At 38.6% G+C, this 27,335-nt stretch overlaps 1 protein-coding gene and 1 long non-coding RNA gene across 4 annotated transcripts in view; one reads left to right on the forward strand and one right to left on the reverse strand.

Moving 5' to 3' along the window:
- The first annotated feature begins 141 nt into the window (after positions 1–141).
- On the forward strand, positions 142–14,173 carry LOC138684665 (uncharacterized). Its single transcript, XR_011323899.1, has 3 exons — positions 142–283; positions 11,900–11,971; positions 13,542–14,173. It is a non-coding gene; the product is annotated as an uncharacterized lncRNA (long non-coding RNA).
- The window catches only part of DDC (dopa decarboxylase), a 78,794-nt gene continuing 53,813 nt past the window's right edge, over positions 2,355–27,335 (reverse strand). For 2 of the 3 annotated variants that reach the window (XM_069778675.1, XM_069778674.1), the window contains exons 9-14: positions 26,820–26,887; positions 22,097–22,173; positions 18,289–18,308; positions 17,452–17,550; positions 10,051–10,152; positions 2,355–5,839 (exon numbers count right to left, since the gene is read on the reverse strand). In XM_069778675.1, coding sequence (XP_069634776.1) covers positions 5,624–5,839; positions 10,051–10,152; positions 17,452–17,550; positions 18,289–18,308; positions 22,097–22,173; positions 26,820–26,887 — 582 coding nt within the window. In that variant the 3' untranslated portion in view covers positions 2,355–5,623. The other variant, XM_069778677.1, reaches the window with a different exon arrangement.

Below are 27,335 nucleotides of genomic sequence, written 5' to 3' on the forward strand. Positions count from 1 at the left end.
AGGGGGCTCCGGGGGCTCCGGGAGGGGCGGGGAGCCAGGGGGCGGGCGGAGCGAGGCCTGCACGCGGGGCCTCCCCCGCTCCCTATTGGCTGCGCCGGAGGCGCGCGCCCTCCAATAGACGCGGGGTCCGTGCCTCGGGAAGGGCGGGAGGAGGCGCCGCCCCTCGCCTCAGCGGCCGCCCTCGGCCCGGGCGGGCTCCGCGGGCGGCGGGCCTGCCGCCGGACCGGCCTTTTGGGGAGAAAAACTCTGAGAAAGGTCCCGGCAGCGGCGGCCGGGCTGCCTGGTGAGTAACACGGCGCCTCGCGGGGCAAAAGACGGTGGCCCGGGTGGATGGGTCCCGCGAACCGAACCTGGTCGCGGAGGCCCTCGCTGGATCAGGCCGACCCACCGTCAAATCAGCGCACCGATCTAGATGCAAATTAGCGCGCTACGCTGCAGTCACACCTCTGGTATTAACACAGCCACTTCTGCCTGGGTGAGCGTTTAATTTCCTGTGAGAAACGCTTCTTGCAGTTACTGTCAGGGTTTTGTTCCGCCAGCGGCGCAGGCAGCACATTAAACTGTCTGTCCTTAAACTCTGCGAGCCGTCACCCAAGACAAAGTTGGGCTAACGTTTGTCCTCTGCAACGCTTGCTGCCATCGAATTTCCCCCAAGGCGTGCTCTCCCGATTTCCCGTGGGTTGTGCGGGGGCAGGGAGCGAAGGAGCCTGCGGCCGCGAGCTCCCCTCGGGAGTGAGGCTGCAGCCACGCAGGGCTTACCGAAACGGGCCACTGCCTGCTCCTACCTGATGGCGCCTGACCTGCAGACCACAGCTGAAGCCGGGCGGCTGGCTCCAGCGGCAGATCCAGCTGCAGGACCACGCGGAACTTTACGGAAGGGTCTGCATCGACCCTCGTTACGGCCAGGCATTTTTCAGACTCATGCTTCTGGGGAGGAAACTTCCTGCAGGAACTCTCATTTGAAAAGTAATTTGTTCGAAGAACACATTGAGAACAAGTCACCGATGATGAAAATCAGGGCACTGACATGACCTGAGTGGGGAAGCTGGACCCCTTACAGCGTATCTGGCATGAATAAAATGGGAAAAGCTTGGTTAAGAGCAAAGACAGACAATAGTAATAGTTTTATTTCCATTTATTAATGCTGCCAATTAAAACCTACATATATCTGTTTAGTAGGCTTTGGATACAGATTTTAACTCGACAGCTCACAAATTACAATAAAAAAGCACTAAACATCTGATTATCTTTCCATTAAGGTCATGCAGACTCTACATATGCTATGTAGATAGCATCCATCGGTGGGTATTTAATCTGCCCCCACCACTGTGGTCTTCAAGGTTCTCAGTTGTATTTCTCATTTGCTCCCGTCTTTGAGCAATTCAAGTTTACGCATGTCTCGGGGTTTAGACTGCTGTTGTAAGGCAACTGCAATGTGGGTACTACTCATCAAATGTGGTATCCTTACAGGAGACATCAACAACAAAAAAACAACCAGCATGAGCAGAATCTTACATGTAAAGGCAAGAGAAAATTAGAAATTTAATAATTATAATGCAGTTCAGAGTATAATATATTAACAATACTTTTATAAATACATTATCTTTTCAATATTTCCCCATCAGTAATAAATATATTCATAATCTGTCATTATTACTAAGAATGCAAGCATTGTACTAGCACTCTACTATTTTTAAAAAAAACCACATATGGTTGCTGAAAAGTTACTTTTTTCCCTCCTTCTCTAGTAGCCGCACTGTCTCCCTTGAGATGTGGATATTCTACTAAAGCACAATTCTGAGATTTGGTAATTATTTTTAACATCGAACAGTATTAATTGGCACAGACTGCATTAACTTTTGCACACAAGGCACAATAAATCCAGGTTCACGTTAACTATTCATACAGTATTTTTCACTTACAGCTATGTTGCAAAGCTACAGAACAGAAACAGCAGTTAGGTTCTTCTTTCAAAATGTTCAACACTTTTGTTCTTGAGTTGATTACATAGCCCAGATTCCGTTTTCAGATGACCTAACATTAATAGTCTACAAAGGAATTATCACGTGGGGAAAAGAGGGTATGAGAGACTGAATACTAAAATACCAATGTCTTCGTTTCAGCTAGGATAGAGTTAATTTTCTTCCTAGTAGCTGGTATAGTGTTATGTTTTGGGTTCAGTATGAGAAGAATGTTGATAACACACTGATGGTTTCAGTTGTTGCTGAGTTGTGTTTATACCAAGTCAAGGATTTTTCAGCTTCTCATGCCCAGCCAGCGAGAAGGCTGGAGGGGCACAAGGAGTTGGCACAGGACACAGCCAGAGCAGCTGACCCAAGCCAAAGGGGTGTCAAGCCCAGTATATAAACTGGGGGGAGTTGGCCTGGGGGGAATCGCTGCTCAGGAACTCACTGGGCACAGGTCGGCAGGTGGTGAGCAATGCATTGTGCCTCACTTGTTTTGTATATTCCAATCCTTCTATTATTATTGTCATTTTATTAGTGTTATTATCATTATTAGTTTCTTCTTTTCTGTTCTATTAAATTGTTCTTAACTCACGAGTTTTACTTTTTTTCCCACTGGGTGGGGGGGAAGTGAGTGAGTGGCTGCGTGGTGCTTAGTTGCTGGCTGGGGTTAAACCACGACAGCGGCCCTCACCAATTACATATTCAAATCATCCCAGAATTTCAGAAAAACTAGAACTGTGAACTTCAGATTTCTGTATTGGGCTGGCCATGGGGAAATGGAATTCCATGGGTCTTGTCACTGCTGTTTATTAGAAGATTTACTTACATCAGTTCTTTAAAAACAAAAATAAATTAACAGTTCTACTGCATTTATAATATTTTAAATTAACCCTTATCCTAAATTCTTTGCCAAAAGGAGTTTCAGTATGTGGACAACAGTCTTTTCTAAAACTGATACCCATGCTGAAAAATGTTTAATTGAATGTCAGTTTTGGCAACATTTTCCCACAAATGTCTAGACCTATGTCTAATCCTGGGCTGTTGGGAACATTTCACCTCTCCTAGGTTTGGATGTGCATCCTGCCCGTGTCCCTGTTCTACAGCAGTTCTGAGGCTCACACAGGCATGCATCATCCACCTCTGCTCTGGTTTCCATGGAGAGGATTTCCACCAAAATCCGCTTATATTCAGTCTGGTGTTGCCTTACTCTATGCATTTCTTTTCCAATACTTATTAGTTAGATTTTAATTTCAATTATAGTCACATAAGCCCAAAGCAACTCCATTTCATTTCAGTGGAATTATCCTGGATTTACTCTTAGGATAGCTCTGATCAGAATCTGATCCCTTTTTTTTTTCCTGGACAGACCTGGTTATATATTTCACATACAAAATACTGGTCTCACAGAGACGGTGTAATTCTTCTCTGGCTCCTAGATTCTAGTGTTTTCATAATGTAAAAGTTGTAAAATGGTATCAGTGTGGACCATATGTGCTATGCATGAACATTGTTTCCCAAGTCATGAAAACTGAATAATGTTTTAAAAAACCTAAAAACAGAGAAAGGAAACAACTGCCAGCATTTTCCGCTCTCTTCAGTCTACCAATCTATTGCATTGTGCTACTATAGAAAACCTTAATTTCACATTGGTTCTGCTAAAGAGAATGATGCTATCAAAATTTCTCATACTGTGGCTGAGAATACTATCTTGTGGAATGGCTCAGTCACCTGCTCGAGTATTACTTGTTTTTGCCAGATTAATTTGTCACCCCTTGCTTCATCTGTTACCTGTGAAAGCAATTCCTTAAAGAAATAGTAATCAGCTTTTCCATCTGGGTGGATAACATAGCTCCTGGCTAGCCTTACAGAAGGGCGGTATGCCATCACCTACCCTAGTTGCGTGGCTCGACCTGCTGGAAATGCAGAGCTTGGTCAGTCCTTCCTAAGTGTTAGGATTCATGCACACCTCTTATGTAGCACTTGCACACACATTCATACTAATCCTTCCCCAGTTTGCACCACAGCAGTGAGGTGTAAGGAATCACCAGAATCACCAGAAAAATCCACCTGGTCCATAGTCAACTTCTTTAATCCCTTCTGGAAAGATGGTGGGTAGGAACAGACTGCGTGCCAAATTAACTGTCCCGGTGCATGTTTCATGGTCTACTTGCAACTTCCCAAATGTAGGAATTATACTTGCAAGGGATGGAGGAAGAAAGCTGAATAATTGTGCAAGCTGTTCAAGATGCTTTAGAAGTTAATAATGAGCAGTAAAAGGAAAAGATTAAAACAAATGCAAATGTAGAAATGAATCCTACAGATTATTTTTCTTGGAGTAGCTCTTTATTTTGTTCTTATTTACATAGAAATAACTGTCTGGAATTTATGTTTTTAAAATGGCAGAAGTACTTATTAAAGTCAGCTATTGTTTTTGACTTTCATTTCACCTCTTTACTGTACCTGCATTCAACAGGATGACATATCAATGGCTTGTGTCAAGTACACATTATTTGATTTTTTCTGAAGGTTAATTGTTTTCCAATATTTTCATGTTCAATGTGTCACTGTTAATGGAAGAAAACCATGGGGGCACCACAGCATATTTTGAGGGGTAGTTCTCTTAATTTCTGTTTTTATACTAATTTGTTTTCTTGTTAGCTAATTTGAGAAATGAAGAGTAACATTTTTGCCATCACATTTCTTAGCACATTTTGTCAAAGATTTATCACACAATGAAGTAAGAAGAACGGTAGCCATAAAAAGAAATCACAACTCTATTCCACAGAACATAGCTTACAGATTATTTTCAAGTAACCACTCCTTATAACTTGGTTAAAAATACAGACTACCAGGTAGCACATGGCTTTTGACAAAAGTCTTAAGAAGGAGCTTTTAAGAGGCCTCATTCTGAATGATCAAAGTGAAACCCAATAGCCAGCATAACCCATTTGCTGAGATTTGACAAAATGGCTGTTTTAAAAGCAAACCCTTTAAGAGAAAGTAGAGAACCTGCCATAAGGACCGTTAGCATTCATTTAGTGCTCACTCCCCCCTGATCTGGCTAGGTAATGAAGGAAGTCTTGAAGTCCTAACTTCATTTACAAAATTATTGCAGCAAGCGTGTCATGACATGATAGTGCCCCAAATCATGACAACAACATTTGTGCATGCCTGTTTAGATAGGACCTGAACAGTGTTATAACCAGGTTACTGAACTGCTCCCAACTTGGATACTTTCTGAAGTCACAGTAATGTTAAATTAATTGGTTATAACACCTCACAGTTTCATCTGTGAAGAAAGGAGTGGGTGTGCTAGCGGTTAATGGGGACAACAGAGGGAGCACTAACCCTTCCATTTCCACTGCCTGGTTCAATAAATGCTCTTGATTACAAACTGGTAAGAAATGACAGTTCGAGTCCCCATGGCTATGTGCATCCTGGAAACAGGCAAGATGAAACTACAGTACAGAGAAGGAACGACTAAGGTTACAACACAACTTGCTGGCAAGGATTTTGCTACTGCAGCTGGGCTGTATAACAACAGGTTTTGTATTTTTTCCCTCATAATTTGACTTTCCCACCTGCCCCTAAAATAAAACTTGGCAACAGAGAGAAAGCCAGTTAATTACCTCCTCCCCACTGCTACTTCACTGCTGTTACTGCTGGTGGTGGTTTTGCTCCCATGTTTTCAGAAGATCAGTTGCCAGCTGTGAGATGTGCTGCCAGGCAAACTTGATGTGGGTGGATTCCACTGTGCGGGAACAAATAGCAAAACGTAGCACAAACTTCTCTCGCAGGTGGCATGGGACCAGATGAATCTTCTTGGCCTCATTTATGCTTTTAAGAAGTGCCTTATTTAGTTCATTTGAGCCCTGAAATCATTGTAATTCAACAGATACAGTGATGAATTTCAGAAGCAAGTTTGGAATATGTAAATCCCACCAAGCAGCCAAGCCCAAGTAGTACCAGTAACACGCAGCCACTTTCTCATCTCTCAGTGCTTTGCCATCAAAGGATTACAAAAAGATGACGGCGCAAGAGATAATTTTTCAGCCACAAAGAGATTTATGGATTAACTGGGGTTTAGAAGCAGCGTTCACACTGGGGCATTTGTGATGGCTGACTGCTTGTTTGTGACCTAAGGTCGTGAGCTATGTAGCTTCATGTAAAAGCATTCATTATTGCATCCATTTTGTTACACTTTTCTTAGATGTAATCAAACAAATGTGGGAGGAAGTTTTGCAATGGACTATACTAACATTTGTAAAACAAACCTTCCAGTCTTCACTTAAGCCTGGCTGCTGTGAGTCTTTTGAATATGAAGATGGAAGTCTTACCCTTAATTAAGAAATAGTTAAGGTAATGTATCCCTGGCATAAGTTAACCTTCACACTATCAGTATAAACCCTAAAAAAGTGTTTGCCTCAAGTTCTATAGGAAGTGTCCCATCACAGAATGCTACAGAGTGGTTTGGGAGAGGGGGAGGATTTTAGAAACATGGTAAACTGACCCTCTCACTGGAAGTAAACAGTCTTCTGCATTCTGGGAAACAAAGATATAAATGTTAAATGTCTTGCAGAAAGTGAGAGGGACTCTACATGCATGCAGTATTGAATTTTATCTCCTTCTAGTGTACTTCATTCTCCTTGTGCTCAAATAAGGAATGTGAGGATTTCTCTTGGAGCAGCTGTGCACTCTTAATACCAAATCTCAAAAGAAATAGGACTGCATGGAGGAGTACTGGTCCTTTTGCAGGTTCAGCTAATGTTGAATCAATGGTTTTCCTATTTCATGTCCATCAGCATTTGAGAATAAAACAAAAGATGTCATCGGATTTTCAAAAACAGTACTAAATTGCTTTAAATGAAAACAATGAAAGAAGCGATCCCAGAAATCTTGGGATTTTTGTCTGATTTAGCAACACATGATGAAGTGCTAGCTGCGGATCTTTGACAGTCTTTGTTATCCAAATTAAAGGAACCTGTCCGTCTAACTTTTATATCAGCAGACCCAGAGATGGCTTCAGCGTCACTGGGCAGTTTGCCATCATAGCTTAGGATATACCATGTTGATCTTGAGTGCTATAATTTTATTCCTTGGGGAAGTATCTTAGCTATTGTACAGCCTTTACTCTTTCTATTACACTGCTGGTAACACAGAATTGCAAGAGATGCTAGGAGCATCTGTGCTTTCACCGCAGTGTTCCCTTACTGAACACTGACTGTGGGAAAAGCATCAGAGATGGACAAATCCATCTGTTCAGCAGCGGTTTTGTTACTGTAGCGGCATAGGTCTTCTTGGAAACATCCATATCAGAAAACATGTCCTCTCACATCTGCACAGTTGTGACTTGCCTGCATAGCTTTTTCCATATAAAAACAAAGCATAAGGGAGACACAGTTTCCCATTCGCACTGAGGATAAATGTATTATTCTCATGGGTTTGTATCGTATTAGAGTTAGAGCTGAACCCAAGTCAAAACCTTGTTCTGACTTAGCACAAGTTGTTAGTGAATTTGGATGGAAGCCTGAAATTCATGGCTTAGCCTTGTCTTCTAGGAGATATTTAAGCAATTCGAATGCTTCTAAGAAAAGGACCAACTTTGGTGTTTTGCAAGTCCCCACACATTATGGGTCAGTCACTGGTGACAATGATATACTTCTTTCTTATCATTAAAGTGATGATCCTTGCCTTTAATATGAAATGCACAGCACTAACTTTTAGGCAATGCAAGCGGTTATATGATGTTAAGTTAAATCCCTTGGCAGGGGTGAGGGGAGGAAGAAGAAAGATTTATATATCTTCTTCTGTTCTGCTCTCAGAGCTGCACCTAGGGGCTGCTGTGACACTCGGGTGTCACGTCAAATTGAAGTTACTAGTGACTAATCCTCTCCCAGAGCTTTGAGAAGCCAGCTCTGATTGAGTCTGTCAGCTTCAATAAGATGGTATTCTCACCCCTCTGGAGAAATGACTAGCTTGACTTGTATTCATCTGCAGACATGACAAGGAGGCCAAAAATTAACCCTTTGGCATGATACATTTGATGAAATAGTTATAATATGAAAGTCATAGATTATTAGTCCATCTGCTCAACTGTGTGAAAGGCAAAAAATTAAAAGTTACAGATAAGCAAAAAAAATACAAAAGGATTTCTCAAGAGCAAAGGAAGGAAAAATATTTCATACTTTTACAGCTGTGCAGCATTACAGTTCAAGTCCCCTGTCCCTTAGTCCTACTGTAACTACATAAAAGTTAGAAGTATCCTACTTCTAACATGCATTTTAAGACAAATTATAGAAATAATGGGAAGATTTTTCAAAGAGTGGTTTAAAAAGCAAGTAAAGATGCAAAAATAACCATAAAACACTCTTCATTTAAAAGCTTGTTAGTTTTGTTCTCTTTTTTTTTGTACTGGGAAGAGAAGCGATGAAAACACTGCTGTTTCAACACTGGTTTTCAGCAGAATCATGCCTTTATTCTACAACTTGTCCAAAAGTTTCTTAGCTAGGTGCCCAATATTTACCTCCTATTGTAAAATTGTCTTTCCCTGTAGATCTGATTTCTTCCTCTGGACCATCAGGGACAGGAGAACAGATGTAGATGAACTACTGGTCTGATCAAAAGTGACAATTCCTGTGTTGCTATGCTCTATTTCACCAGGACTGTTCCTTTAAAGTAAATGTAGAGCACTGAGTAACAGCTGTCTCTGGATCTGCAAAACTAGTGTTTGCTTGTTCCATGTGAAAGAGCAGACTACAACCAACATCTTGTTATTGAGCAATAAAAGCCACAGAACCTATTCCTCAAAATCTTTTAAAAGTTCTTGTTAGGAAAGAAATAATATTCATGTTTCTACTTACTGAAAAAACTCCACATTCTGTCTGATCCCCTAGCACCAGACTTTTTTTCTTTTATTTTAAACAACATAAATTCAAACAAAACCATTTTCCTATTCCAGGTGAATTCACCATTACCTTATTGTTAAAGATTTGTTAGCTCCTTCAGCCAATTGCATCAAACTCAGGTAACTGGAGCAACTGAATGACTGAGAAAAGAATTTGTGAAAAGCAGTAATACCACACTACCCAGAAGGAGCCAAGATGTGCTTGTGAGCCTTCAGAAGAGCTAAAAGCTCACTTAGGTATCACGTGAACTAGAAAACATCAGTGCTGTTATTGTCATTGCTTGGTGTTCAGATTCGGTGTCACAATCCAGCCCTTTACAGAGGCTTTAGCTGCAAGCTCCTCTATTAAATGAGTTCTTTACCTAAAATAAGATACTGATTCCCTTTTAATGTCTGACTAAACAAGTGAGCCCTCTCAACTACTGCAGCTCTTATGCTCTGAGTGCAGAGTGAGTTTTCTAGTTTCTGTTAGGTAAGGTCTCCATGTCAATGAACTTGGCACTTACAGAGATTTTGGGAAATGAAAGACCAAGAGGGGCAAAAGGGTCATGTTCAGCAAAAAAAAGCAGACCAGGGCTGAGGGCAGTTGGGAAGCTGCCCTCCCATGCATCCTCTTCTTACTCATGTCTTGTTCCAATTTGCCTAGTCTGACAGTAGGATTTTATAAATGAAAATGTATTCTTTAAAGAAAACAACAAAAAGTGTTTACTACTCTAATCTTCATCCATGATAGTTATTTTATATATATATATATATATATGTAATATTGGATATTAAATATACACACATATAAAATTAACTTGACAAAAACCATGTAATACATGCACACACTCACACTTCATATACAAATATCTAGGGAAACATTAAAACAATCACCTTCATCAAAGCCCATCAAGCATAGAAAATAGCGGTCATTTTTGTATGACTGGTGAGACTATTTGTTTGCCTTGACTATATATTTCCATACCCTAGTATGCTTGAATTTCTCTTAAGCATTTGATTAATTTTTTTAAAAACTGTCTTAAGCCTCTTTCTTTAATCTGCTTTGATCTATGTGAACTCCCTTTACTTTCCTTAAAAAATAATTAAGTACATTAACTACAAAGACTATATTCAATTGCAGGTTATTGTATTGCTATAAAACATGACAGAAGAAATAGGAGGTCTTAGCTGCCTTACCTTCAGCCGAAAACAGACTAGTCCCAAGACAACCTCAGCACAGATTTCAAACCTTCCATCCTGAAGGACTAAATGTTCAAATTGATGCGACAGCCTGACATGCTAAGAAGAGAAAGATAGTATCTACATTGTACAAATTTGATTCAAGAGAAAAGATGTGCTAAATTGTTTCCACCCCTAATCTCTTTTCTCTGTTCCCTCTTCTGATATGTGATAATATTCACATATCGCCATCTGTTTATGTTAACTTACATCCCGTTTATGACTTCCAGGGACCATATCAAGCCATTACTATATTAGTAGCTCAGTCTATCTTACGCAGTACTAGTCTGTTTCTTAATGAAACATTTCAGCACAGTTTTATATGATACCATATTAATAGTAAATGATTGTAATAATTCTTCTTTAGGTTTTTTACCACTGTCAGTTTTGGCTGGGAATGGCTAAAGAGTCCAAAAGTTATTACGGGGAAAGGGGGAGATGCACAAGTATACAGAGAGAAAATGATCACTATTCCAGTGCAAAATAAGCTGGAAAGATACACTTTTTAGAATAGTTCACTGAATATGAGAATAACTGTGAAGAAGGGGAGAACTTGCTCACTCTTCTGGCCTGGGTGCTCAGGTTTAGTTGAAAAGAAAGGTGATGGCAGTATAATCAAGAAAATGAGTAGCAAATCTCAGCCAACCTGTTTAGAAGTTACTGGGGAAAAAAGAGTGGCATTGAACACCAAGCCAGGGAAATTATTTTGAAGCATAGGAAACCAGTACTCTTCCAAAATCAAATAGGAAAAATAACAACAGGCATATTAACAGCCAGCTGGGAAGTCTTAACATCAGTCAGCGATGCTTGCATACTCATACCACATTTTGCTTTCTTCCAAACAGAAGATGAATTAATTCAAAAGCTCTTGGAAAAAAAGAACCCATATCCTCATCAGGTACCTGCAGTACCTTATCCAGTCCCCCTCTCACTGGCTATCATCACTTTAGTGCTCACTACCCTAAAAAAAACCCCTCAAAACCCAACACCCCCCCCCCAAACGACAACAGCAACCAGCTATTAGAATTACAGTTTGTCTTCATGCAATAGCCAGTCTACACCAAAAATTATCATCAACATCTAAAGTGATGTTTAAAAGTTCCTTAGCTTTGATATATTTATGATTGCAAATAATTTTACAAAAACAAGCAACTAAGCCCATGTCTCCATGTCTTTTTCTGCTTTTGCACTTTGTCTTTTTGCAAGTTCAAGGACAGATATCAAACAAAAATGAAACATTTCACTTTGGGCCAGGGTTAGATGTGGAATGTTTTAGCTCACAGGAACTTCTTCCAAAAGGACAAGAACAAGGCAAAACAGAAATTACAGAAAAGAAAAAAAACAACCAACCCCAACACATTTTGCAGTCTTAATCATAGCTTTCTGATGTTTGTTTATTTCTTAAAATAGAAAAACATTGTTTATATTGAATCAAAACATTGCTTCAAAACCTTCATATTGGGCATACTGGTACCCTATGCAACCAGCCAATCTTACTGTTGTTACCACTTCCTTTCTGCTGTTTGTTACATCCATTTACCATCTCCCTCTAAAATTAGACTGAAAGCTCTTTTGAGTCAGGAATGAGATGAATAAAATGCCTAGTCCTTTCCAAGGCATTTGAATGTTCTGCTAATATAAACAGCTATGAAAATTGACCAGAAGTATATGTATGTATACAGATACTTGTATGCATAAGTGCATGGAAAAGGTATGTGAAATACGCATACGTGTCGTAATGATCTTTTACTGTCTCCTCCTATCCTCATGTTCCATAGCCTTAACTAAACTGATGTCTTTTACACAGCTCTGCAAAATTTCACACTGCATATACTACGTCTTGGAAATCAAAGCCATAAAAAACATCATGTTCAATGAGGTAAGAATTTCACAACTGTTCAGCTGAATGTAATCACCAACTGAATTTAATCAAAATTTACCTGGGTAAGAACTGAATAAAACAAAAATTTAAGACTTGGCTTACTGTGAGTAGTTTGTACAAGAAAACTCCAAACCCATGCCGTACATTTTATAGCAGGTATTTATGTCCACTTTTTGCACAAAAGGATTTTTCAGGAATTTGAAAGACATAAAAGCAAGGAAAAATAGAGACTGTTCAGTAAAACACAAAACAAAATTCTGGAAGTATTTTGTATTCATGTGTGGATTCAAGCACTTTTATCCATAGCATCTTAACAAGTAGCAATAATTTGTAAAGCCACTGGGGGGCACCAAATGTTTTAGATTATACAGAACTGGACTGGCGAGGAAGTGGCGATTTAACTGGTTTCACCTGTAATAGCTTTGCTTAACACACTTACCCAAAGCCCTGCACCTTTGAACTATAAGCTATTATCCTGAGTTGCTTTTACAAAGATTGTTACAACCAAACATAATTAAACCCAATGAAGTTAAGCATTTTTAAGCTTGGAATTTCTAACTCTGTAAAACTGAAGGGCTTTTGGGTATCACACCTGCCTCTGTGAGTCCAAGAGCTGCACCTGCGCTCCGGACACAAGCATGGCAAGAACTCACAGGAGGACACGTGTGGCTCTAGTGCTTCAACTTTTCAAGACAGGCAGGTAAACTGTGAAAATAAAGTCCTGTTTGGAGAACTGCAGGCACTGAAACTAAGGATAAGAAAGGAGGAGAGGTAAAAAGTAACAGGCTGTTCTCAGTTTTCTGCTGAATGTGTACATACCAAGCCTGATCTATGGATATTTTAAACCTCAAAATGCTTTGGATTTTGACATTTGTGTCATGCTGTGTCCCTAGCACCATTAACTTAATGCTGACATTCAAATATTACTTAACTTTTAAAAATTCTTTTATTTAATGCTGTTACATATTTTAACAAAAAAGTGGACATACGCAAACCAACTCATATGCTGTTTCTAGCAATATCATTTGGACAATCCCTTTATCATGTGGGTTCCCAAAGTGGAATCACATGGACTGCATTAGTTGCCTGAAAATTCTTGGTATATAGGAACAGAATACCAGCCCTTCTCTTCACAGTGAAATTTAGCAGATTGAAGAAAAGAAGCTTGTAAGGAATTTTTGTGTATCACTATCTATCTCAGGTAAATAACCATCGCTCTTCTGCAGCGAGAAGTGAAACAAGAAAGGGATCTCATTCATTTGGTTATTCAGGATTAAGGGAAGTGTCTTACATAATCACTAATGGGAACAGTAAACTTGTGAGGCATTAAGATGGGGTCCCTATTATTAAAAAATCTGTATTTGTGTATGTATATGTGTGAATATAAATATAAATGCTTCTGCATTAAGGTGTTTAAATTGAATTTTGATTTTTGGGCAAAGCCTTCAAGAACTAAAATAGTTTTTGATTGAAGGAAGCTTCTCTGAAGCATCACAGTACATCAGTGTGTATATGCAAATAAGCATACCTGCCTAGCCTTGATCACTTCATGCTTTTCCTCCTATAGATTTCACCTCTCTGCCTGCCATAGCTCGCATCCCACTGCACTCTGAAGGAAAATGCTGTCTACAGAGCCTTCTCAACAGCGACTTGGACTGTGCCACTCCCCAGTTGAATGCTATCTCTGGCATTGCTGTCCTGTACAGTTCCAGTATCTTGGTCTCTGCTGTTAATTTCTAGTGGAATTCATTATCCTCAGTGAATAAAGGAGGACATAGTACACTTATTTCTTCTGGTCCTACAGAGGATTCATCTGAGTCAGAATGTTCATGGGGATCACATACAAAAACATTAACCGCTAAATTTCTCAAATTACTTCTGAGCTCTTTGAGAGGACTTAAACTAACAAAGATGGTCAAGCAGTTTGCAAATGGGCCATTTACAAACAGGCCATTTGGGTTTCACATTTATACTGACTGAATGTTTGGAATCAGTCCAGAAGACTGTTACTGTTGTTGGTTTTGCCCTTTTTGTACATCTCTGTGGCTTTGGGACTTACCTCCAAAATTTGTATTTTTCTCTCCCCACATCCTTCAGAGATGACTGTCTTCCCCTTTACCACTGCTTTAAAACCTATACTTTGCAATAGGTTAATATTACATGTTGTTTGGGAAAAGAGTGCGTAACTGGAAGGTTTGGAAAACAAAAAAAGTTACTGTGTCTAAATCCAAGTCACACATTCAAATCTCTCAGGAATATTTTAGTTCCTAAATGCCTTCCTCAGTACAAGTAAATGCCAGTTGCAGTGGTTATCTAGTCATTTTCATGCAGACATTAAGGTAGCAAACATAACAAACATCTTTTTTCTTAAAACATACTAATAAAAGACAGAGAAAAAAAAAAAGAGACAAGTAGTTTTTTGTGGCAGTTTACATCCAGAAAAAAAGAAAAGTTTGGGAAGAGATAGTTACAGATATCTTTGGTCTTCCATATAGAAGCTTGTTAATCACACAGCAAATAGGGTGGCTTCTTAAGGATATGCAGTGCCTTTTCCCTCTATATCATGTCAGAAGCTCATTACTATTGAAAATCTCAAATCACTTTGTAAGTAACACCTGGCTCCACAAAAGAAGCTTAACTAGAAGTCTATAAACACCACATAAATCCTCCTACAGTTTTGTATGACTTAGGAGCTGAAGTGTCTTTTTTTTTTTTTTTTACTAGGTGATCACAGCGTCTATATTGGGATTTTTACAAACTCAGAAAGGAATTGAAACCCTAGGTCCCAAATTTCTCCATAAGGCCCATCCCTGCATCTGAACAGGCATGCCTTAGCTGCTATTGTATAGCGTGAACAGGACCGACATGCCCTACATGCAGATACATTGACGTATCAAAACTACGTGGTGTATGACTGCCTGCTACATCCCAAACGTAGGCATCCCCTTCCCCAGGTTCCAGCCCAAGGAGCTGTTTCAAACATCTGCTCTTCTGCCTGACTCTGTGGCCCTTTCTCTGGGGCAACTCCTTAATAACACAACAGAGCGCGAGCACTTCTCCCTTTTTCCCCAGCTCCAGCCACACTGCTCTCCACTTGAAGGTTGCAATATCTGCTTCTGCCACTGTTCTTAGGTCTCTTCTCATTCCACCTATGTCCACTCTATCACCCACCGTAATAAATGCAGCTTCAGAAATAATTCTGGCAGCTACAGAGGTTCCCTTAAAACCCAGCTAAAAGTCCAAGTCCACAAGATACAGTACCAGCTATTCTCTTCAAGGACTGCCTTTGCCAGCAATGGGAATATAAAAGCTGTTATTTGCAAGATGCTACAACATGTTTAAAAGAAAGCAACTTTTCAAGGTCAAGCACTGTGATAAGCAATGCTAAAGTGAAGTTAACAAGTGAGGTTAAATTCCAAATTACTTTTCATTTGGAAACTTGTCTATTGGTTTGAAAATATAAACCAGTGTCAGGTGGGTTTACATACTTCATTACTACACTGCCAAAAGGAAAGTCATCACAATATATCTGGAACCCACGATAATTCCTGAGAAGAGAGGAAAATGTGCAAGATATGAAACACATTTATAATTGTTATTTTGCAGCTACTGATATAACTTTAGCAACGTGTCTGCAAACTCACAAGAGATATTTTAAATTCTGCTAGAGCAGGGAGCAAATGAAATGCAATTGTTTTTTGAAATTTAAGTTCAACTGAGAACTGCTGGAGACAGAAATTACTTGGTTTTTTTAAAGCGGCTTTGGAACTCACTGAATTGAATCATCATTCATCTGGGGCGGGGGGGGGGGGTGGTGGTGGCGAGGAGAAACTAACTTAATGGTTCCAGTTTGACAGATGTATACAATGAGATAGAAATTCTGCCCTTAATTACACCTCTTCCCCTTTCAAAGTTGCAAACGTAAGGTCATAACTTATTTTCTCTGTATACTGGGGAACAATATAGTCCTTAATGAAGTATTAAACATACACACTCAATTCAACAAGCCCTTGGAGATCTAGCCATGTGAATTACCTTTACAAATAAGGGAACATATTAGGGTTTTATTTTGGAGTCAGTGTCTTCAAGAAAAGATTGATTTACTTAGCCTTCCTAAACTGTATTGTCACAGAAAATATAAAAACCTGGTCTTCAGCTATGCTTATAGGAAGACAAGCACTTTTTGGCTGGACAGTCAGGGAAATGTCTGGGAGGCAGGGAAAGAGGGAACTTGTTGAATGTAAATACTGACCTGTGGAAACCAGCCTGATAAGAGGCCATGCAATTGATATGAGGCTTCCAATCCTCTATTTTCCCAGTGAGAGATTTAGCCCTACTTAAAAACTTGGCAACATACCCAGAAATCTAACCTGAGAGAGAATTCCACTAGAAACTGTAATGGTAGCCTAGTAAAGCAATAACAAACCTTGTATCAATTTTTCATCAGAAGGATATGTATCACAATTGCCACAAGGATGACAGAACATCAAGATTACCACTGTCGTCAAAGTTTATTTCTGAAAGACTCATTAAGGAAAAAAGTCTAATTTTGATATCAGTCAGCTGAAAATTACAGTGTGATGAAAAAGGGAAGCAAAGAGGGTACCCTCTATCCCAGAACCTTTCCAAATCGAAAGAGACTTCCTCATGTAGTGATTTTACAGCAGTGGAAAAAGCCTTTCTTAGGAATTAATCTGTTTAGTACCACAATAGAAAGGAATGTGTGTCTGCGGGGAGTTTGGTGTACTAGACCAGACCCTTAGCTAATGGATATTTTTGTAAATTTTTAGAGCCAACTCATGGATCTCCTCACTAGAAGTTTCCCTAAACTTCATAATGATGAAAGGTATGCTTGAATTTGACTTTACTGCTACAGAGGAAGTATATATATAATTTAGACTGGTGCCAGCTGTGTTTTTTAGTGATTAAAAAACTCCTTTTTACATCAAGAATAAACTTAGTACTTATTCATAACAATGTTAACAAACTGTAAATTGTACACATTCTCTTTTTTAAAAAAAAGATGTATTTTAAACACAAAACAAAGAAGAAGCAGAGGTAGAGATGCCCTATAAGTTACTGTATCCCTTAATCATAATCAAAACATGCTATCATTGCATGCACATTAATAAAATAAAGAAGTAATGAATAAACATGTTTTTCTGCAGTAAACCCATGGATGTGCTCTGGCTTAATTTGAGAGGGAACTATGGTCCCACATGGTAGAAATTCTGAATTCCTAGACTTGTCTTCCTTAAAGATTAACACAAAACAGATAACAGTTTTGAACCCGCTGTGATATGAAAATGTGACACTACGTGGGGCAAATGAGCAGCACCCCTATGGAACCGAGCTGTCTAAAAGCTGTTGCCTGTGCTTTCTGACGTGTACAGAAGTCACGGGAAGTAGATAAGTAGCCAGCTCATTTTCTCTTCCCGTCCCACCACAGGTTACCCAAGAAAGCAAATTCCACTCACCTTGCGGATGTGCTCCTGCAGCCCCGTGACCCCATACATCCTCAGCACGAACCAGAGCTTCAGGGAGCGGAACCTCCTGCCCAGGGGGATCTGCCAGTGCTGCAAGCCAGGGAGAAGGGAGGACACCCACGTCAGAAGTCACCGTTGCAGGGATACTGCAGAAACTGTGCATTCTGCAATGATTTTGAAGCACACCGCATTGCCACAGCCTACAGGCGGTTGCTAGAGGCAGGTCAAATAATAGTACAAATGTCTATTCCTGGTTAATGCCCTGGTGTGACTGTTTAATACTCAAAATTTTCGAATTAAAATTGGAAAAGGAGGTTGGTGTCAGAATGAAAAGGTCACAAGGGAAATCAAATTTTCTTTGTGCATCCTGAATTATCCTCGAAGGCTTTAGAAAAATAAGTACCTTAGAAGTTCATGTACATTGGTTTGTTTACAGTTGTGGGGTTAGCATCTACAATGACAGGCCCTTTTTCCATTTCAAAACAACAGTGTTTCTACTGGTTAAATATTAAAACACATATGCGTTTTTCTTTAAAAAAAAATGCATTATTCACTATGTTAAGGAAAAAAAATCTTTAGGACATTTCTTTCTACTGTCTAAACCTTGAGATATTGCATATGCAAGACAATTTCTGCCTGTAAACAATTTAAAAAAAAAATAGAGTTTAAATTTTCAGCTTGAGGAATGTTAAAAATTTAGCAAGCTGCATCCTTCTTGGAAAGAAACATAAGGGTTTGAGGTTTATGATAGTAATGGAAAATAAAAGTTCTGAAAATATCAGTATATACCAGTAATAGTATTAATTATTACATTGATGCTGTACTTACCCGATAATCTGTTACAAGGCCTGGAAGTTAAAGAAAAAATGTTCACATTGCTTCATCAGAACAGTCAAAGCCTTCAATCATTCTAATGTTATTGAAAAAGCTGTATTGTAGCTATCCTGTATGTTTGCTACAAACTTCAGCATCATCAGTGTCAACAGGACCACTAAATATCTAGTAGGGTACTTGGCAGCATGCTAAATGAAGGTAATAAGCTTCATTCCTTAGCTACTCAGAATATACCACTAACAAGTTAAACAGTTTACAGGAGAAGAAACACAATTTTCCTTTCTGTTATACTGCATATATTGTGGAGATGATGGACTAAATACTGTTTATTTTCTTATTGTAAGGAAAAGAAGTAGTAGATAAAATAGCCATCATTAATTTTGTTTTAAACAGTTTGCAGAATCCCCAAGCTCACTTCATTGCTCATTCTCTGCTGTGAAATGTCATCACCTTTACCCTAGTGAACTGGTAATACTTTTTAAAATAATCCACTTCTAACTGCCTTTTATACTCATTCTTACATTTGTTGCTAATTCTTCAGCATGTCTAACAAGTGATTGGAAAATTTGACTCAGAATTGACCTCTTCCTGCTTGAAGAATAGTATTCTGTGGTTTTTTATGGCTTTTCCTTTGACATAGTGAAAGCCCCTTACAAACACAGATTGACCAAGCCACAAAGCAGTCCAGGGAGGCAAGTAGAGGGCATTATTAGTTGTCTTTTATACAAGCACACAGAGTCAAGATGCATCTACCTTTTCTTTGAATCGGGTAATTAAACTGATTTCACAGTAAAGGAAACCATAATGTAAAACTGGGTTAGTTGCAGTAAGCCAGTGACAGAAATTAAACTGATGTAAAACTTAAAGCCCTTCTTTAGGAAAATGTGGAAGCATCTGCTTAGCTTTCTTATTCTTTCTGCTTTATTACTCTGCAGTGGAGTATAAGCTTCATACAAAAGTATGTACTTAAATTCCATGGGAAAGTGCTGTCTAACTGCTCCTGGAATTGTGAACTGCAAGGTAGTATATAGAACTGTAGCTTCTGAATTTGACCAGTCTATGCAATTTACATAATTCTCAGCTTTTATATTTTCTAGGAGTTAAAAATAAAAAAACAAACAAACAATTTCCTATGTTACAGGCTGTCTTGCCAATGTTCTCTCATCTATGCACCCAAAACACAGGAAAAAACATGGTCCTTCCTCCGTGCAACATATAGCCATTTGGTTCTTTAACCTGTTACTATGGTATTTTCCAGATTAAAAAAAAAAAAAAAGACACAACAACCAACAATCATTAACCTGTTCCCGGACCTCAGGAAATGAACATGGTTGTCTCAGCTCAGTAAAGAGGTAATTTGATAACATTCATATTCTTCTGCATTGTAGCAGCCATTTTTGTTTGATAGCTGCAAGACTGCTTGCAAAGAGAGTAAAGCAACTGATGATAGATAAATAATCCTACGCTCCTGTAAGGGGCTATGTCTAATGATCCACAACAACGCCTTTCACAAGCTGTGAAGCAGAATGCAATCAATGATTAGTCCTTGATTACAAGCCTTAGTCTTACATCTGTATTTAACCAGGAGGAATTGCATTGTGGGAGCATACGTGGCATTCACAATGGAGTATAAAGCTGCATTCTTCTAACACTGCCATTAGGATTTGACCTATATCCTGGGTTGCCAGGCAAGCTAGTATAATCTTCCTGGTGTGATGATGCAAATCACATAAAATTATAATTAATGACAAAATAAAGACTTTCCCCTTGGGGGCACACATAATTGCCATATGGTTATTAAGAGTAATTGCTCACAGATAGAGATATTTTTCCGCTCATTTAAATTCTTGAGTGAGAGATGAGCGAATTCAAAAATGCTACTTCATTTGCCCTGTAAACCATGATGGGAATTCTCAGACCTGAGACATAGTCAGAAAATAAGACCCTCCATTAGGCAAGTCATATTTCCAGGAGTGCTGACATCCCATAAATCGCACAGGGACCAAGAGGGACCGTAACAGCCTAGCACCTTTGCAAATTTGACTATGTTTATGGAAGGCGCAAGTATGGATTGGATTTAACAGTTCAACTAAAGGCATTTGCATTTGAAAAGTGTTGTCCAGCTCTTTGGAAAATTGATATCAGATGGGAATAGAGCGTAGAAAAATTTAGCATCACTAGAATGCTAGTAATCAGCTGATCTCCTTGAAATCATTATGTCCAGATTGCATAACATTCTATCACAGCTTCTGAAGGCAAGACGAAGGCTGAACAACTTACTATCCAACTGGGGAGATAATGTTTTCAGGTCAACTAGGTGGCCTCACTGAGAGCACCAAGTTTTAAGAAAGGTTTGATTTTCTTCTGGTGTAATTTAACCTGGGGAAGACCTAAGGTTCTTGTATCAGCACTGTCAGTTGTCACAAGAACATATTTTCACTGTAGTTAAGGTTGGATATTTTCTCCTGAAGAGAAATATTTTTCATGTATGTTAAGTAAAAGCTGGTGACTTAAGTGTATTTGCTATAACTTGTATTTTTCATTTAAAAAGGCAAAACCCCAGTATATGGGTTTTTCTTAACAATTCTGGCCTTTGGAGGGTGAACCTCAGCTCCAGAGTTACTGTATTTTCTTGTTTATTGCAACTGTTCTATATTTGCATTGCTTGGAAATGTAGAAAAGGAATAAAATGCAAAATTTCTGCCAGTTCAGGATTAAGGCACAGGAATTCATTTTTCCTAGGGTTTTTTAGTGAATGGTGGAATTCTGGATGGTATTAATTTAAATGTCAATGAGTTCATAGCCATAACAGAGAGAAGATAAAGGTACTCAGGATGTACTTCTGAACACAGATCAGCACCAGCAATTCCAGGGAAAAAATGAGATGGAGTAAATGGTAAGAACATCCACATGTGATTCACCCTCTTGAGAAAGTTATGAGGGAACCACATGTTGACACTGCTGTGACCTTCTTCACAATTAATCAGTTAATAACTGAATGTGTGAAAACAGGCTTCAGGATGGCAAATGCCACTCTGCAGTTGCTAGGTATGTGCAAGAAGCAGCACTAATCCATTAAGGAGCTTTGTACAGGGCCTACGATTTGTAAGTTCTTTGTGAGCATTTTGTGAAGAGCTTTCATGAGCATTTTGTACAAGACGGATAGCCTGCACTTACTGCCTTCTCTACAATCAACGTGAGAACACGAAAGCAACAGGATAATGTCCCAGATAGCTATCACTGAAAATAGAGCACAGATACCAAACACAGCTCACCCCTTCTTTGCAGTTTCAGGGAGTGTTTGCTCCTGACATGAGTTTTTGAAAATTTCAATCAGAGCTTGCACGAACAGCTAAGAAAAAAGGTCACAGACTTTAGAAACTCTACAAATCAGATCTTGAAACCATTCTGGAGAAAGGTATGTTGGGGAAGGCAGGTTAAGGGACTCGATACACAGAACCCAATCTGTTTATCTGACTGCCAAAAGATCATTAAGAATTTTCTCAACACTCCTACAAAGAGTCAGTGGTAAGTCTGGAGCTGGGGAAATCCCAATACAAAAGTATCAATAGAATGCTTTATAAAATGGCTTTCCCTCAGTTGCTTCTTATACTAACTAAAATCTCTCTAGACATGTGTTTGCACTTTAATAAGCTTAACTCCCTAGGGCACTCTGAAAATGGAAATAGGCTCCTAAACAACTTAGGTAGTTTCAAGAATTTCAGTTTTCATCTTAAGTCCTTTTTTCCATCACATAGTGTGCAAACAAAATAATAATAATCTCATTTAATTAAAAAATTACCAGACTCCTGATGGTGATGCTGCAGGTAAAGAGGTTCTAATTTAAAGGCACCTGTTAAATCTGATCTTTTCTTCACCCTGTATAAAAAAGAAATCAAATTGAGAAATTTAAGAATTACAATTTAAGGCATTTAATTTCCACAAGAAGTGAAGGCAAATTGAATGTGTTTAAACTGGCGTATTTCCTGAGCACAGCCTGTGCCATTTTCAGTGCTTTTTCACAGCCATATCAGTACTGTACTTACAAGTAGTTAAGTGTAAGGCTCAGCAGGAACGGGCAGCATGACTGCACAACTGCATATTTAAAAACAGACAAGAAACAGACACAGAGGATCTTTTTATGGTGATAGACGCTCACACCAGAATGTGAGACTAGCTGAAGCAATGTTAATGTTTGCAGTCAACAGAAGTTGCCTTGAAATTACTGCAGTACAAATCTGTGTGGGAAGAGCTGTGGCTTCCTAGACACCGCGCACAGCCGCAGCGAGGCTTTGGGGATGCTGGCCACTGTCTCTCCACGCTGCAGTGGTGGCGGCAGCTGCCGCTGGTGGGGACGGGCCACCCAGTCCAGACTCAGGCTTCCCTCTTGCACCACCCTGCCCTTAGCTGGATCCGATATACAACTACCGACCGACGTACTACGGCACAATGGAAAACTGAGAAGCATACCTGACTACTGCCACGGAGTGGGTGGTGTGAATGGACGGAGGTTCCCTTTTAGAGAGAATAAGCTACGTTTTGTCAGTGGGTAATAACAAGACTTTCCTGGTTTAGGCTTTGCTCTGTGTGTAAGACTGACTCACCTCCACAAATGCTGGGGTTTATAAAGGCAGAAGACGAAGAAACCAGAAATCAGAAAAGGAAAGATTGCTACGTCATTATATTAGGCCTATTAATACATTACAAAGTAAGCAATAACTATGTCAACACAGGGACACTCTAAATGACAAAGGTCCAAACCTTTTATTATTCTGTGCATCCGTTTTTTTCTGGTTTTTAATGTGTTAATGTAAATTTCTAAGTAAAAATCTAATTTCCAATATTTTAGTGTGCATGTATAAATGCACAGGCCAGTACATACTCCCACTCTCATCCGCATCTAGACTGTGCTCATAAAACATCTTATTCAAACAAACAAAAATCCTTCCTCTCACTAAGGGTCAGGGAAGTACCAAGGTTAACAGTCAAGTACTTGCCTTCAGGTATGGAAAGTACGTAGCTGAAGATAAGTAAGCTTATGCACATGAAAAATAGTAAAAGATATTCAGAATGCTCTCAATAAACACAATTAATAACCTATTTGTGTGCTGGAAATGTCCTGTGGACAGAAGGAAGAAACTATTAGCTGAAAACAGGTTTAATTAGGATAACTTTTTACCAAATCCTAAGTTGTTCTACTGTAGTTTATTGGATATGTTTGAGTACTTTGATATATTTGTGTTTCACTAGCTCATTCTGTACGCAACTAACTCAAGTTACAAGCAGTATCATTAGTTGTGTTGTGAGAGCTGCATTTCTTCTCCTGTAATATGCTGTGCTAAACAATGGAACAGGTAACTATTCTGCAGGAACACCTAGCTTAGAAGATGTAAAAATGCTGTCATCTTGTAGTTCCTTGGTGATGTTACTGCTTTTTTAAAAGATGGTGCCTGTTCCATCTGTGGACTTCACAGGTCTTAATCTGGCAACCATGAAAAACTGTCTAAAAGGATTACTAAAATAAATCCAAAGCCTGGACATCAATGTATATGAACCAGTTGAGCTGCACCTCTATACACCATGTCTAGATTTCACCCTATGTATTTAAAGTTCTTTGCAGTAAGTGCTTGTGTGGTCTGGTAATGGACAGAAGTGGTGTCCTTAACTTTCTTTGCAAATACCCCTTGTTGACTGAAGGATCATGAATATATATTTCAAAAATGTCATTGATAAACTAGAAATTTTTTAAGGCTTGATCTTACACTAATAGACTGACTAAGATCTAGCTTGAGTGGCACAGGTTCACATATTAAGTACTCATAATACAAAATGCACAACAGAAGTCCTGGTGAATAAAGTACTGAAAACTGTGAAAAGTGACTTACTTGGATTGCACATCTGCAGCTTTCAACAGCCTCACTCTATTCTGTCTGTTTTAAAATTATAGATACAATAACCAAAAAGGTGACTTCATATTATAAACCAACAGGAAAATTTCACTTCCAGCTACAGATAAGCATTTCCTGTAAGCACTTTCCTTCCAAATACTGAAACAACGTTCCCAACCAAAAGTTAACATTTAAACCCTGAAAAGAGTAACAGAAAAGCAAAAATACCAAGACTTCACAAGATTATTATTTTCACTCTCTCTGAAAGAAGACACTTCTTCTATTTTGTCATATTCCAAAGTACCGATTAAACAAGTCAGGCAAAACTGACTGGTAGTTTCAAAGCAAAGTCTCCAAAGGACCCTAACATTTGAATATGGAAAATACACCCCTCTCAGGAGTGGCTATATTAATTTCCTTTTTATAGGAAATTGACTGCTCTTTTCTGTACATCAAGAAGTCTGAGAATATTTCACAAAAGGTTTATAATGAAATTGCCTCTAAACCCCAAATGACATCAGTGCTACATATTGCACTGAGTAGTTAAATAATTACATTACAGATCTAATGGCTAGATTATCTTAATCAACTTGCAGGGAAAAGAAATGGGAGTGTTTATTGGGGAAAGTGCTGAGGAGCCTGGGTGATTTAGAAGCCTGCCTGTCAATGGACCTCAGCTTACTTTGATTCTGAAATGGTGTTCACTGTTTATTGAACTCTTTCCATGTTATTAAAATATCATGGTTAATAATTCCCATGTATCCTTCACAGTTACCTTTTCTCACCGGGTTCCTTCATCCTTTATTATTACATTTCACCTTTTTAGGCAGCGCTACAGTTGGTAAGAGAGGTGAATTTTGGACATGGGCCTTAGATGTAGTTGGACAATGGATTTGGCTTCAAGTCAAAGAGTTTAACTTTAAATGTATACTTCATTCTTTATTAGGTGAATAACACCTATACAGAAATGCCTTGCTGAAATTAAGCCTGAATGGCTATAGTTGTGAAGCTTTCGCTCTGAGTAAGGAGACATGGTGCAAGGTCTCCTGAGATTCCTTATAATGGAATCTTCCTACCTATGAAAACAAATATTTTATGCAATGGCTTATCTAAAAAAAAGCAAGAAACAAAATGGAGAAAAATACTTTCTTAAGTCTAAAGTCTAAGCTTTGCTAGGAAGAACCTAAAATCACCTGAGATGGGAACATAAACTGACACTGTGGCTGTACATACCTTGTTTTCCTGGAAAGCCAGGTAACACACTTTTAACATAGTTCCACAGTGTTTCCACAGGGGAAAGCAGAATTAATGAGAAATTAAACTGGTAGGGACTAGACTCTCACCCCTGATTGTCCTACAAACATTAAAGAGAATGATGGTGCATTGTCTCATTTCTGAGTGGCTACTTTGTTAACAAAGTCTTTGAGTGACGAGAAAAAGATGGGAGAAACTAGCAAAGCAGTTTCATCGTCCTCCTATTTCCATATACAGAGAGAGACAGCTAGTTATGAGGTACTTATAAACTAGAGTCTTGGGTTAATCACTGCTACTACTGATGAATCAGGATCAAAATGTAAGCCATTTACTCTAAGGAAAAGAAAAAAAAAACATAATGGCTTGGAATATTTGAAGTGCCTATATCAGGAAAACTATTAAAATAAAAAATGTAACATATTATCTGAATAATGTACATATTTGTGGAAAAGTCAACTTTGCTGATGATATTAAAAGAGCTGAAGGTTGACCAAAGGCAACTGAGCGATCACTGTCTTACATTTATTCTTCTTTTAAATAAGGTGACCTTCTCCTGGATGATGTTTCAGTCTTCTTTTTAACATTCAGTTTTTCCTTCTTTTTTTAATTTTTGCAAATTTTGTTCTATTATAACTGAAATTAATGTTTTCATTTATTTTGATAAATAGTCTGCATTTACTGAATAGCTATTTTGCTAATAAGTATCATTAGTCATGATGCTGGTAGACACGAGGTTCTAGAGATTCCATTTTGGGACCCAATGGGATCATCTATTATGGGATGGTTTTACTGCTATTATTAATGCTATGATACTTTGGTTTGTTTCAAAGTATGTCTGAGGGTTTCCACTTGGCCATCTTTCTATATAAAAATGTCATCTCTGCTGTCATCTGGGAAACTGAAGATCAGTACAAAATTGCATAAATAGTCCTTTTTGAAATCAGCTGCTTTTCATCAGCCAAATCCCAAGCATTTCTAGAAAGGCTTTTAAAAGAATCAAGGCTTAAACAAAAAGAAATTTTATAGAAAAGAAGAAAAAGCTCTGTTTAGCATGTTGTTCATTGCATTAATATCCTCAAATGAAGATTTTTCATTTATGTTATAAACAGTCCCAAAATGGAGCAAGTATGAATCTGCAGACTTTTCAGGATTCCTCTCTCTCTCTGGAACATAATGCAGAGCTCAGGCCTATTTCTAAATTTTACTTTTTTGAAACTTGGATTAAATGAAAGAGTGAATTTTGTAAATAATTTACAAGAGTTAAAGCTATCCAGAACTCATTTCAATAGAGAAATGTAAATAAATGTATACTGCAAGAAAGGCAAACTAATTTAACATGTGATTTTTGTCTCTTGTAATGTTTCCTTTTACTGTAATACTTACCACATAGCAGAGCAGTCAAAATTCACTAGGAGCCATTTGTGAGGATTAAAGTTAAATGAATCTGCAAACTGAGAATGGATAAATAAAAACAGAATTATGAAAGACAAAAGGGATCCACGTGCTAATGATACAACTTTGTCAAATTGTCTGAGTACACCTTAACTATGAATGCAACTTTGTCAAATTGTCTGAGTACACCTTAACTATGAATGAATTCCCGAACTGGGTCTTTGTAGATAATGTTCATGCTGAAGTCACCTTACTTAATAACTGTTGTAGTTAAATCTTCATTTATTTTGGGGATGGAATTCAGGTTACGTGTGCAGGTTAGGTTACTGGTATTATCAACACTTTGAGCATTTGGTAACGACTATACTTTTTAGATACATATGTTATGGAAAAGTACATATCTCAGGGTAAAAAATAAATAAATTAAAAAAAAAAATCTGCATACTCGGGAACATCCACTGTGGTTCATATCCCAGTTTCCAGTCACGGTTCACTGAGCTTTCTGTT

This window comes from Haliaeetus albicilla, chromosome 3 (assembly GCF_947461875.1).
Source record: "Haliaeetus albicilla chromosome 3, bHalAlb1.1, whole genome shotgun sequence".
NCBI classification, from domain to species: Eukaryota; Metazoa; Chordata; class Aves; order Accipitriformes; family Accipitridae; genus Haliaeetus; species Haliaeetus albicilla.